Source organism: Cephus cinctus, unplaced genomic scaffold (genome assembly GCF_000341935.2).
Source record: "Cephus cinctus unplaced genomic scaffold, Ccin1 Ccin1_scaffold0025, whole genome shotgun sequence".
NCBI lineage: Eukaryota > Metazoa > Arthropoda > Insecta > Hymenoptera > Cephidae > Cephus > Cephus cinctus.
Window position 1 is genome coordinate 859,170 of NW_014332773.1, and position 14,872 is coordinate 874,041.

Below are 14,872 nucleotides of genomic sequence, written 5' to 3' on the forward strand. Positions count from 1 at the left end.
GCTGCTATACGAGACGTACAGTAACTTCCTAGGGGCCTCGAAGAAGGGAACTTTAATACCATTGAAACCGTCCCGATGCTTTTACCTTTTCTTCCTACCTCCAGCTACTTACTTACTATCTTCTATAGCTACGGCATAACACCTATATCAGCCATTTCCAACTACCAGAGTTCGTCCTCGACTCTGAGGATTTTCAATATCCCCTTTTCCGGAGATACGACGTGTTTTCGGATAACAATCCGACAAGATCCAGCCAGTTTCTTCAGGCTAAGTCTCTTCCTACTTCTTTTCCTATCCCTTATTTCATCCCTCCAACGGTTTTTTATTTCTACCATTTTATTCCTTGCTACGTCTGTCATCGTTTTCTCTTAGGCTCTGCACCAGTATTCTCGCCGTACTACAATAAGTTAAACGTATCTTCTGCTCGGGCTTCTAAGATCGCACTCAGATTCCAGATTCTGATAATAAGGTGAAACATTGACCAGCAGTGAACTATAAGATATATAAGGTTGCTCAAAATAGAGTGTGACAGCTTGAGTATAAGGACCCTTTCGTGTCTTCTGAACGGTAGATGCGTTTGAGCGTCCCTTTATTTCGTTAAGGCTACCAGCGACAACCCTCTGTATCAGCCTCATCTCATTTGCGCCGCCGACAGACTTATTACTCCCAACATATCGGATACGAGGAAAGTTGTTATACTGCACCCGAATGGGCTGTTCTTGACGCGGTGATTCCCTTTCTGAAAAAGAAAGAAACAGCCATTACTCAAAACGCGAATGCTCACAAAACTTCCCATCTATGGTTATACATATTTTCCTACAGCATAATACAGTAGAGTGGATATTGTGAAGAATGTCCCAGATTCCCTAGAAGAGTAGGCCCTGATCGAAACTATCTTTCCTACAGTCCTCTCCGAGACGACTTTCTTCATGAAAAATTCTACGAAATATATACAGGGTGTTCGTTATGAACCGCACTGTAGTAACACCGTTGCATTCCTTGTCAAATTCTAAGGAATACGTGTATTTTTATTTTTTATTTCATGTATCAAAATTTCGAGATAATCAAGGTTGAAGTTGCAGTAATGCGACCAATCAGAACGCGTATAAACGGAGCGTAGATGACGTCGCGAGTCAGTCCACAAGGCCTGCTTACACAAGGCCGATAACACTAAGAGCATCGTCTCTTGTATCTTACTCAATTACATGCAGATAAACAGGGACACAACGACGATACTCTTAGTGTTATTGGCCTAGTGCAAGCAGGTCTTGCGGGCTGGCTCGCGACGTCATCTACGCTCCGTTTAAACACGTTCTGATTGGTCGCATTACTGCAACTTCAACCTTGATTATCTCAAAATTTTGGTATATGAAATAAAAAAATGAAAATACACGTGTTTTTTAGAATTTGACAAGGAATGGAATGATGTTACTACAGTGCGTTTCATAACGAACACCCTGTATATTACGCTCTCAAGAATGCGAGAATACTTTCAATGAATTTTGTAAATACGAAAAGAGTGCTTTCTTGCTTTGCTTTTTCTTTACGTCAAGTCAGGAAACACTTGACCCACTCAACGCAATGAAGCTATATGCAATGTGCTACGTAATACGCGGCAAGAATTTTACTGCGAAACTCAAGTCGCAAAACGCTCAATTGCTCTTACATTGGTCGTTACCTATATTTCTTTGAATACACGATGAAATTCCTTTGAGAAAAAAAATTTTTCATCAAATCAATTCTTACACTCACAAGCTTAATGTCTTACGAGCATCATCGCCATTTCTAACGACTCATTCGTTTGGCACGTGTAATACATATATGCGTGTTCATTGTCAACGGCTATGAAAAAAAGGGCATTTCCTAATTTCTTGCAATCTTTCTCAACAAGCGTTCTAACAGTAGAGACCATTAATTCGTGACGGCAATTGGCTAACACCCGTTTGAACGGACACCGCCATTGTCTGTCCTTTTTTCTCGAGGCCTGTTAGATAATTCTGTTTTGTAATGTGATCCCTCGCCGTTGTAACAAGTGACAGAGTGTCGAGCTCTTAAGAATTAAGCAAAACGCACAGCCTCTCTATAAAAGGCAAACTCCAGTCGAACGTATCAATCAGTTTCGTACGATCGTCGGCACGGTGATCGATAACGGCTTTCGCTCAGGGCATAATGGCTTTCAAAGTGAGTGTTCTTCTAACGTGAGAATGAGGAAAACACAAGAGGGAAAAAAAAGAGAATAAAAATCTTTCATCCGTTACGCCGATATATACGCGTTTACCGTTGAAAAAAAAAGTTCCAATAAAAAAGGAAATGAAAATATGTAGTCTCATCGCTGCAGGATTTTCACTCACGATATTTCTCTTTTGAAAATCCACAATGGCCGATGCGGCTTCCTGGCCTTCTGCTTTGCCTCGGCGATTAAGTATAAGTAGTATATATTGACTGATTCGGAGACGGGTTAGTGCCTATATTGTGCACCCTCTGAGATCCCTGGGGTCTGGATCGGGCGCTCTCAGGAATATTACTCTGTGGGGTGAAAAACAAACTCTCCGCGTTATAAGCACCTATCTACCGGGTGTCGTGAAAAAAAAAACGCGCTGAGGGTAGCTATGTCAACCAAGGACGTTATTGCTTGCGATTAGAATGATGTATTGAAGAAGGGAAATGTATTCCCTTTCGGTGAACTAGACTCGAATCCAATTTCAGTGCCATTATTGGGACTCCTACGAAGTCTATCTCCAGGAACTATAGAATATCTTCGACTTACCGGCAGGCGACAAGCACTACGCTTTTACTGTTATACATAAGACGGGATACTTAAATTAGCATTTTGATCGTACTCACGCAGTTCGTGCCAATCCTCGCCATCCTGGCAACGGCTCTAGTCTACACGGAAGCGGGAGGTCATGCTCACTCCTTCCAACACTTTCACGGCCCGGTCAAAGGTGACGATCAGGAAGTCACCTGGAAGGACAAGCACGGGCATCATCACCACGACTACGTAGCCCATCCCCACTATGAATTCGCCTATGGCGTCGAGGATCACCATACGGGCGACTATCACGGCCAAAAGGAACACAGGGATGGTAAGTTTGCCAATGGAATTTTATTACACGTTTCTTCTTCGCCTCAAGCCTTCGCGGCTCCTTTAGCTCTCGTCTATCTTTCCTTTTTCTTTCTTCTATCGTCCTTGTTTTCTGCCCTCTCATCCTTCCTCAATTCTCCTCCGCTCCTTCGTACGATCACTTTCGACTGGCGCCCCCAATATTTCTCGCACCAGGAATAACAATAACGTTCCGTGAGTTTCCCTGCTCCTATTGCAAGATGTTCCTCACTGACGTTCTCGTTGTGACAGCAACAGGAAACAGACTTGCTAAAGGAAAACTGAAATATCCTTCTGGAACGTCAAATATGCGATAATAATTGTCTGTCAAGGTACGCATATGTACGCATATGCACATGTGTACATAATCGTATAGACGTAAAATTAGAAAAATTCTGCACGTCAATGTCCTTGGATGAAATTCAGTATTCAAAAATAGAATTACAATTTTACTCTAGAGATCATGTGAGCTATTCTATCAAGAAATTATGATTTTAATAGAATTAATGACTTCCGGATGGTTGACGTTTCCAGTTTCACCGTATCGCCGACGTTTCGTAAACATTACAGACTGCATCATCAGGACTAAGAGCTCCGATACTGAAAGCTTCCTATTTTTCGGGGAGTCCTTAAATACCGGTGTTCGTTGTTCCGGAACACTGGAACAACTGAGCTAACATTTTAATTGACCAGCTGATCAATTAAAATATTATGTCAGTTGTTCCAGTGTTCCGGAACAACGAACACCAGTATTTAAGGACTCCCCGAAAAATAAGAAGCTTCGGTATCCGAGCCCCCTTGTCCCTGATCATGAAGACTGGAATGTTTACGAAACGTCGGCAATACAATACGTGGCAACCATCCGGAAGCCATGTATTCTACTAATGATTCTGGCTGTAAAAGCCTCAAAACTAAAATTCTGATTTTATTTCATTTGCCAAAAGAAATCGAGTACTACTAATAACTATGAAAATGTACAAATTCTTAAAATTTGACCAGCAGAGAGAATTTCATGTTCCAATGAAAACGATCTCTAGTAGAATATACTCGTACATACCCACTATGAATAACACGGAGCTTTCATTGTTACTGCAACGATATTAATTGAATACGCGTGAAAGGCTGGCCGGGTTTGCAAAAATAATGTTTCATTAAAGCTAGAAAAACAATTTCACCACTGCGAATTGTTTTATACTTGCAGTAAACGTATTTTGATGAAACTCGATGCAGTTGCATTATTTATACCGAATCGATAAATGCGAATAAAAATATCGAATTATTATTGAATGTAAATAGACGCAAAATTCTAAACTAAAAATGCTTCTAATTCTAATTAAATATATTTCCCAAGGTTGGCAGTCATCTTTTTATAAACTAAATAAAGTTAAAACGCACGGAAAATATATTAGTTACAGATAGTTACAATTGGGTACACACTGTACCAGTAAGTCTTACGAAAGCATACCTTTTAATATTCTCTTTAGTAACATTGCAGAAGATTTTTTCTTCGTCACGAAAAGATGCTTCGAGCTGTGCACAAAATCATAAAAATAATAATGGTTTTTCAGGTGAAGGTGTAGTCGGCGAGTACACTCTTAAGGAGCCAGGTGGTAACGTGAGAACCGTGAAGTACCACGCTGACAAACATGGTTTCCATGCTCATGTTCACAACAGCAATGGAAACGATCACTCTGGTGGTGGTCACGGAGGACATGACCACTAAGCATCCGATTAAGCATGTACACTCCCATACCCAAACTCCAAATCCTGAAATCCAATACCTTCCGCGTATGTTCTTACATCACTTTACCAAAGGCACCTGTTGTTCCCTACTTTTGTTATGCGGCTTTTTTATTAGGAGACTGTAAGATAAATTAAATGACGCGCTGAAAACGTGAAAGACAGTGTTGAACTTTTCATCCTTATATCATCTACATACGTCTATGTCGAAAGTATAGCACCGGTTCGAGTTTTCAAAACTTCCATTCCTCCGTTCTTTAGATTTGCCGACTGAAGTAAGTACTGGGTACTACATGTGTAACCACAAGATCTAATACTTGGTTTCACAAAATCGCGTAAATATAGATTTACACCTGAACAGCATTATGATAGGTAATTTATTGGTTAAGGTTCGTGTGTGTGTATATATATATTGTAACGTGCTGAACCACGAAACTGGTCCAGGGTCTCGCAAAGGCAGCTATCTCGATTACGGGCGGGAGGGGGATCTCGAACAGAAAGAAGGGAACACGTGGTAGAATAAGAAAAAAAGGTATAATTAATAAAGCGAAGTACAGAAATAAATGTAAAACCAAAATCAGACAGGAAATAACAGAAAAGAAAAGAAAATATAGTCAAAAGTAGAAGGCTTAGGCTAGAAGACGCAATCAAAATGGTCACGCGTGTACTCACTCGGGAGCACGCGGTGTCGGAGGGCTTTAATGGGCTCGGCGGGAAGGGGGTCGGGGAACGGAGGGGAACAATATCTGGGCGCCAGCTACTGTAACGGTGTAGCACCGACGAGTGACCCCGAAAGGTCCTCGTTTGTTTACTTCACGGGTTATGGCACGACTAGCAGAGGGAGAGGTGAGGTGTCTCAGGGAAGAAGGTTCTCGATCGCAAAATGGCTACTTGAATATTACCTCGGTGGGAACGCGAAAAGGGAAAAAGGGGGTGAGGGGAGAGGGTAGGGCTGAGGGTTGTCGGGGAGGGACGCAAGATACTAAAATTAGGGCGCACGCAATATACCACGGGCCTCGAGCTTAAGGGCGGAAGGCCCGTCGCAGATACAAAAAGAATCGCTAGAATACCGGCCCACGTGGGGACGGCTCGCTATGTCCCGAAGGGACTTACAAAGGTCTAAAAGCAAGTACTAAGGACGGATAGGGAAGGGATATTAGCTAGGAAATCGCAATCACTCGAAAGTACTCACGCAATCGCTCGTCACACTGTAATCCAATATAAATCACTCCGTGGACACTCTCGCAACAATTTCACTCGTACTCGATCTCGCACTCTGACTTTACGTTCGCTATTTTCGCTATCCCGGCTCGAAGTGTCGTGATTCCCGTCGTCCTGGCCCTCGTGGGCCTCCAGGGCCTCGTTCATTGGTTGGGGCTGCTCAGCTGAGAGGGCTACGTGCTTCGGCATTGGTCGACAGTTCCGGCATGGCAGGGCATTGGTCCGTTTCAAATTTGGTGGACCGCCGGGCCTTCCAGGGCCTCGTGTCGGCGGCACGGCGCTGGCTTTGCCGCCGCTCGTGCTGGCTGCGCGCGCCGGTCAAGATGGCGCGGCTCGAAGTGTCGTGATTCCCGTCGTCCTGGCCCTCGTGGGCCTCCAGGGCCTCGTTCATTGGTTGGGGCTGCTCAGCTGAGAGGGCTACGTGCTTCGGCATTGGTCGACAGTTCCGGCATGGCAGGGCATTGGTCCGTTTCAAATTTGGTGGACCGCCGGGCCTTCCAGGGCCTCGTGTCGGCGGCACGGCGCTGGCTTTGCCGGCACGCGTGCTGGCTGCGCGCGCCGGTCAAGATAGCGGCCTCCAGGTCTGTCAAACTTCTCCCGGGCACGTCGTACTCGAGGCCTATCGGACCCCGAGCCAGGAGGCGGAGGGGAGTCTGCAGTAACATTTTTGTTACAATATATATATACAGGGTGTTCGTTATGAAACGCACTGTAGTAACACCGTTACATTCCTTTTCAAATTCTAATGAATACGTGTAATTTCATTTTTTATTTCATATATCAAAATTTCGAGATAATCAAGGTTGAAGTTGCAGTAATGCGACCAATCAGAACGTGTTTAAACGGAGCGTAGATGACCTCGCGAGCCAGCCCGCAAGGCCTGCTTACAGTAGGCCAATAACACTAAGATTATCGTCTCTTGTATCTTACTCAATTACATGCAGATAAACAGGGACACTGCGACGATAATCTTAGTGTTATTGGCCTCCTGTAAGCAGGCCTTGCGGGCTGGCTTGCGACGTCATCTACGCTCCGCTTAAACGCGTTCTGATTGGTCGCATTACTGCAACTTCAACCTTGATTATCTCGAAATTTTGATATATGAAATAAAAAATGAAAATACACGTATTCTTTGGAATTTTACAAGGAACGCAACGATGTTACTACAGTGCGTTTCATAATGAACACCCTGTATATAAAACTAACACGGAGATTCCACTGAAATCACTAGTTAGGGTAGCCAAGCCGAGAATGGGCCTAAGGGCTGATTCCAATCAAAAGCACCAGGCAGCGAGCAGCAGGTAGCGACCAATAGGCAAAATGCATTGGATCTGATTTATGACGTCACGAGCTCGATGATATTTCCCCATTGCTCACAGTATTCTGCTTGCTGTCCTGTGCCATTGGTCTAACTGAGTCCTAATGTTTCTACCTTGAAAATAAGACTTTAATGTTCAAAATGAGGGTAACACCATTTTCAACCTAATATCATCATTTTTGGATATGACTGATAACTTAAGGCTCAAACTAGTAGTAACTCACTCGAGTTTTCTTACCCCATAATCTTGATATCAGTCTCAATGTCCTTGTGTAGAATGAATAGGTTCAAACCGGCGCGAAATGTTACGGCGCTATAGCTATTATATTGCTAATATATATATAGCTAATATATTGTAAGCCAAAAATGTGTCGAAATACAGTTCGAATGACATCAGGATAAGGATAGGTCAGGTTAGCGTATGTTAAAATGTGTGATTTCATGTACGTAAAGTCGATATGGATAACAGGAGATTCAAAGGGGGGTGGAGATGACAGGATAGAAGATCTCGTATCTTCATATCATTAAACGGCTTCGAATTTACGACACACGTTCAGTCCTTCCTTCATTGGCGGATCGTGCGATTTCACGAAACTGTGATATACACGCCAGCCGGCATTTCCCTCGGAATACTTGGCAAATTAAATTCACCGTCAGGAAACCTGCAGTACGTAGACCGGATATTGGCGAGAGTAAATTACTTCCTATTTTCCCCAGCTTTGATCCAACGAGATTAGACACGGGTCGAAGGAGCTTGTGCAACATAAAAAAGCATGTTTTCGTGTTAGAAAATATTATGCTTTTACGGTACTATTCTCATTACTGCAGTCGCGAAACTTGAACGTTTATCGATTCTACCAAGCGTTTGCTTAATATGAAATTAATCACTTGCTACATTTAAAATTCTTTTTTATAATTACCGCGAAAGGCGGAAAATATCGTATTCGAATATTTCATAAAATTAGATTCGTTTCAGGATTGACGACTTATTTATGTGTAGTAAGTATATAAGTACAGTATACTACATTACGTAGAGAAAATTGAGTATCAGCTTAACCCCTTCGCTATCGGCGATGCATATGAAAAAAGTCGTTGTATCGTTCTTCCATTTATTTTATGGTAAAATTAATCTTAATATATTAACGTATATGCGTATATGGCGATCATTAAAAGAACTAAATAAATTTGAAATCTTTTGCTAAGTCTTTAGGAACGACAATCGAGATGTCTTGTGCCTGACATTAACGCCCCTAAGATTTCGAGCATGAAGCTCTCACCTGCTCGGCAAGACACGGCCGGTGATCAGAAGATGGATTGGGGCGCATACACATTGAATTCGATAACAACCGATAGACTTTAGTCTTTATTTTTATAAATCTCAACACGTCGAAAATCGCTTTACATTAACCACGCCATCTCACACGATCATTCTCACAGCGACCCGCAGGCCGGAACCCACGTCGCCGAGCCCGGCCCTTAGCGCATTTCGAGCGAACAATCGATGCCACCGCCTAGCCTGAGTCCAAGGCTCCGCTCGTCGGGCCCTATGCCCACCCAATCTCAGGGGCCGTTTGCATCGACCGTGCCAACGTCGGGTTCAATCTCACGGGCCCTCCTACCCATTGAGCCACGACCCTGAACACGGCATCCGACGACGGACCCTATGCCCGATGAGAACCGGGTGTGCCGGCCCTGTGTCTCCAGCATCCGTTCGCGGTCGCATATCTTCGCGTTGAAGACATTTTCGACTTCATTACTGTCCCAGAGGTCCACTCTCACTTTGCAACATTCAGCATCTCTCACATTTACGGGTCACTCATCCTCGACGGCCGCTAACTGCCTACCCGCACGCCCGCCACAGAGACGGGTTCACGTCCTGAGCAATACCCGCACGTATAGAGCGACAGACTGAACCGCAACGCGCTGCCTTTTTCCATTCTGTTCACATACCCCTCTCTGTCTCGATCTGACAGCTGTGGGCCCAAGTTCCAATCCAGGCCCTTGTGAGGGTTAACAACAACTGTGATTATTTAATCATTGAAAATGAAACACATTTTATTGACTTTGGTAACGGAGTATTTCCGTGTATATGGTTAAATCGAGCACAAGATACAAAATATACTCTTTTAGTAATATGTAAAAATAAAACAAACTACCTGAATCATACATAACCCATACATAATTTACATATTCTTCAATATTGCCATAAAATAATCGTTTTTTAGATATCAGTAAATATGAAGCTTCAAACAACGTATTAAAATTCATAAATAAATATAAGATAAATGATATTTAAAATCAAGTCAATGTTGTTCCTAACAATCTTAACTACCGTAAAAACGACACTAAAAAAACGAACAGTCGTTTTATACCTTATATTCACCGCACAAACGACCATAAAACGATCATCCATCCTAATCCTGTGGTCGTTTGTCAATTAGCGACTTAAAACCGACTGTGGAAAACGACTGTCCAGAAAAGCATTAGTATGGTCGTGAAAAAGTATTCTATTGAAAAGACGACGATATTGGCGATTCTCTGGACGGTCGCTAATTGAAAAAACGACAATACTTCCATGTTGGGGGTCGTTTTGCGGTCGTTAGTCCGGTTAATTTTTGGTATGAAACGACAGGTTGCAAGGTCTACTAGGAGTGTAATTAATCCTCATAATGAATCTGCTTGATGCAGAAAAACACAAAATCTGATTCACCCTAACGCCCGTTTTCTTCAACGCGGTTTAATGCATAAACTCCATTTATCATCAAAATACAAGTGTCGGATTGGGTAATAGCACAGTTAAATCGACTTTATTCATTGAATCACGTCGAAGAAAACGGGCGTAAGAGATTTAAGTACTTACATAAACATTCCAGATGTTCTATTTTGTATAATTAATTTCCTTTTTTATTTATAAAAATCGTTAATACATTAGAACACAACGTAAAATTGATGACAGCAATGCTTTAATACCTAGCTATCGGCCGGGAGCTGAGTTCTTAATTTCTATTTTCCAATTATATTTTTCAAAACTGAAACGGAGCTGCATTCGTTTTTTTTTCACTCTAAATTGAACCAACTTAGATAAATATATCGTTAAAGTAGAATATTGATTATTACCAATTACGTATTCGAATACTTTTTCACTGTCTATATTAAAATTACATTACGAGTAGTATGCTAACCATCTTACCGTGCATTTGCATTGAACAATAGATATATAGGGTAGCAAGTATGCAGCCATTATTTTCAATGCGATGTCTTCATTCTTTCTATTTACATAAAAATTTAATTATTTAACCAATTCAGAATCGCAATTACCAATTGCACAGTTTCCAATTCACTACAACGCTAATGCATTTATTATTTCATTTACCAAATAAATTGCTCCTATACTGACGCTGAGTCCTTAAGAATCGTTCCTGATCCAGGTTAGTATTCAATTTATTCAACAATTATCGGTTTGCTAATTATTGAAGAATAATAGTCAAGTAGTCAAATAGTAATTCAAGTCTCAGTACAATAATTCGAAAAGCAATGAAATCAGCTGCAATCTTCTTGAATTGCTCCTATACAATTCGACGCCACTCTATTCATCAATTATGCAACGCTGTGCTCTTATTTTCTGCTATCTTCTTTATAGAAATTGAGTAATATTGTAAATACCAATATGCTTTTATCGCACGTGGCAACCAGAATGTACGATCCCTATAATAATCTCTAACGTATTTTCTTAACTCGACACTAATAGCAAAAAATCCGAGAGCTATCTTCGAGAACCAACCAACGTTACCTTCGGTCGTCCACCCTTCGCTCATGCATCAGCAAGCCAGGCGGACGCCAGCCAATTCTTTTGTCACCGGGAACTGACAAGCCGGTATGACTTGGAAGTTCCGGTGGAACAGGCCCAATTCCACTAAAACGAGAGCTCTAACGGAACCTATCAGAAGACACGATAACTTAAAAGATCCTGTAGATTTTTGGGGGTGCGTAAAATCGAGAAACGCAACCGAATAGGTGCTGATCTTTGGAGTCGCGTAAAATCAGCAAACGCAGCTGGATGCACGAACGGGAGCGTACGGTTAGAGAAATGCACGGCCGCTCAGGCTGCTAGGTTGCGGTAAAGAGGGTCGGAGTAAGCGTCAGGCAAATCGTGCAGGATACAGAAAACAACGAATCGAGAACGTAACAGAACGAATCGGACATATTAAACCGAAATTCCTTCACCAATTCATAAATTGAGGGTCCTCACCGGAGCTGGTGCAGCTAATTCGTGAAAGCCAAGAACCGAACCCAAAGGACACTCAAGTGGGCACAGCACTAGGGCATAGCACTACACCTCCGGAACATGCACAGAAAATCCATAAAATTTCCTGGATATCGCGAGAACAAGGCAAAAACTACACAAGCGAGAACCTTCTAGACCGTATTGAAACACAGCTAGAAAAACTATCAACAGATAGCACGGGGGCGCGAGCCAGCTCGTAACATCACGGTCGGTGCCCGGAGAAAGACTGTTTGACAATAGGCAATTTCGAGAACTAATCATTCTGATTGGTCGAGATCTTTATAGCCGATAGCTCTTCCTTTCCCTCGAGTTGTCCGTTTAACCCTTTCGCTACGGACGCCGACTATAGTCGACGGCCGCGAGACCACCTACCCTGACTTCGTTGGTAGCACAGAATCTACTACTTTGTAAACATGTAAATTTCGGAATACCCACAATATACTCATATTTATGTTTTTCTATATAATATGACGAAACAGTTACATAACTCTTAAAAAAGTATACATACAAGACAATTCCAAATTGCCATTGAAAGACGTAAGCGCAGTGCCCCGTTCAGTGGCGCTACTCCCGCGGAACGGACTGCCGTAGCGAGAGGGTTAAACCAAATCGAGAGCGCTTCTTAGCGGATCGGTACGTAACCTTTGGAGATCCTTCACGGCCGCTTTCCCAGGGCATCGGGCGACAGCTGGGCACCACATCCTTAACTCGGGTCAGGGGGTTCCTCCTCTGCCCTTAACCGTATCAAAACTGTATCTCCGCTCGTTTTACAGCCATTTGCCCATCTCCAGCGGGGCGCCGGTATTTCACCCGGGCTTCTGCCGGTCCGTGGAGATGTCTCCGTCAGGTACTATCCTTTGCTGGGCAACTCGGTACGTCGAGAGTGTGTCCCCACGGCGGATTCGAGCACCTCGACCTCAACTAACCAATATCAAATCCTCCAAGAGCATGCGTAACTATACGAATCAACCTGAGAGCGTAGCTTTTAAACAGGGTGGCGACTCGAAGGGAACCAGAAAGCCAGAACGTTATCTGAATCGGTAGCCGGAGTCTCCTTGTGACCGTGAATCGAAAAATCAAGTCACAAATCATAATTACAAAAATTACGAACAAACCTTCTGCATAAAGAAATTTACAGATCTCGCACTCCGCCCAACCAACGAAGAACATTAGAGTGGACGATACAAGATTTCAAATCGAGATATAGGAAATTTGCGAAACATAGAAATTCTAGAAATTGTCAAATTCTACTGTGTTATTATAGTATATGTATACCCCAACTACTCTCACAGAAATGGCGCACTAACATTATCAGAATTTATGAGTGATGCATTTTCCTAGAATCACGCGTTAGCAATGTCAGAATTTGAAGCGTTACGTATTTTCGTGACGATTTTCGTGACGAATAATTTTCCCTGAAATACGACTTAATAAACATTCTAATGTTAAAAAGTTTTTATTACCAATTTATTCTAAGAATATGGTAACTATGGATAACTTTTTGTATCGCCTAATAGAAATTAATGTTGGCATGCGCATACATGCATATATCCATATATTATATAATTGCAAATATTTTAGAGTACACTTTCTTTAGTCGTCGAGTCAATCCTCAAGCAATGCTGCACGCGTAATCAGTGCTCGACGCGAGACTCGTTCAAGTCTTTTGATTAAGTACATTTTAAAGATCTTGTAAAAATTTCAATAATTTGACTCTCTCAGCTAGAACATTTTTCACATCTTCCAGTACTTCATTAATTCTAATAACATTGATAAAATTTGTCATAAAAGTTTTAATTATATCTTCTTATTGGAATATAGTTACCCCTACGGTAATATCTATGTGTTAGAATGGGTTCGTATCATAGATATAATTCAAGCAGCATAAACATATATTTTAATATACTATTTACCATAATTTTATTTTTTAAGTATCTTTATAGTTTTTCTTATTAATAATATTGACCTACGTATTTTATAATTCAAATATAATCGCGAATAAATTTATTATACTATATACGTGAAACGTATTTTCTCATTGCCTTGTGCAGTATCGTTGTGACATATTTTTCTTATAAGTATTGTCATCTTCACGAAAAATATATGAGATATACATAACTTCTGTCAATGCAAATTGATATTTTGTCAGAAATAAAGTATATTGAATTTAAGTATAAAACATGTATAGCAAATTTATACTTATGTTATATTCAGTTCATATTTAAATTGTATATGTTTTATGCGTTACTAAATCCATATTTGAATTATACAGGGTGTCCCATTTTAAATGAAATGGTGAAATAATTTATAAACTGCTGGTTTTATCGATATCTGTCATTTAGCTGTTCCATAATACATTCGTAAACTCTGTTAGTAGTGGCTCCAAGGACGTGTCAGGCTCCAGTTTAATTTTTTGGTAAAATTTATTACTTTTATTTTACAAAATATGGTGGACCTAATATATATTTTTGTAACCTATCTGGTTACAAAAATACTGGAATTATAGTAGTTCGAAGTTCGAAGATGTTACCAAATGAAAAACGACTTATTGCCGGCAGTAGCACTGCCCAAGATGTACTGTTGAAAAATTTATATAGTTTGATTTACATTCCTTACACACATACAAAAACACGCGCGCGCGGGCGCGCGTACAAATGAATGTGCGGACGACCCCATGATCCCTCAATTTCGCGGTAAGTTTTCACTTTAAATCGCCCTTAATTTGTGTATGTGCGCATCTGAACGCGGTTCTCTACAGTAACTGTGGAACTATTTGTCGTAATACTTAAAGATAATTCATGCTAATTCACTTCTTAACGATGTCACTTTCCTGCACTTGTTGATTTGACCTCGATATTATCGATAATTTCGTGATATCGTTATCTTTACAATCTATTTTCTTCGGAATTCATTATTCGTTGGATCATATCCTTTCTTGCCACTAGGCTGCATGCCCAAGTTAAAAAATAGGTACTGCCTCGATCCTAATGAGTCTGATGAAATAGTTAACATTCGTGATTATACTTTACACTTTTCTATCTCTCGGAGAATATCCAGAGTCAAAAAATTAAATGCTGTTTCTAGACTATTTCATTCTTCTCGTCAACATTAGAATAGGATTTATAAGTTGTGTTTCAGCCTGAAATACGCAACAAATCAAAAACAGAAATGATAACATTCAAACAAATTTTACCCCCCCCCCCCC

At 41.3% G+C, this 14,872-nt stretch overlaps 1 protein-coding gene across 1 annotated transcript; it reads left to right on the top strand.

Annotated features, from left to right (window-relative positions):
- Positions 1 to 2,094: 2,094 nt before the first annotated feature.
- Positions 2,095 to 5,003, top strand: LOC107266882 (cuticle protein 7). The gene is made up of 3 exons (XM_015737874.2): positions 2,095 to 2,181; positions 2,849 to 3,086; positions 4,672 to 5,003. Exons 1-3 carry the CDS (start codon positions 2,170 to 2,172, stop codon positions 4,824 to 4,826), a joined length of 405 nt encoding a protein of 134 aa, XP_015593360.1. The 5' UTR covers positions 2,095 to 2,169; the 3' UTR covers positions 4,827 to 5,003.
- The last annotated feature ends 9,869 nt before the right edge of the window (positions 5,004 to 14,872 follow it).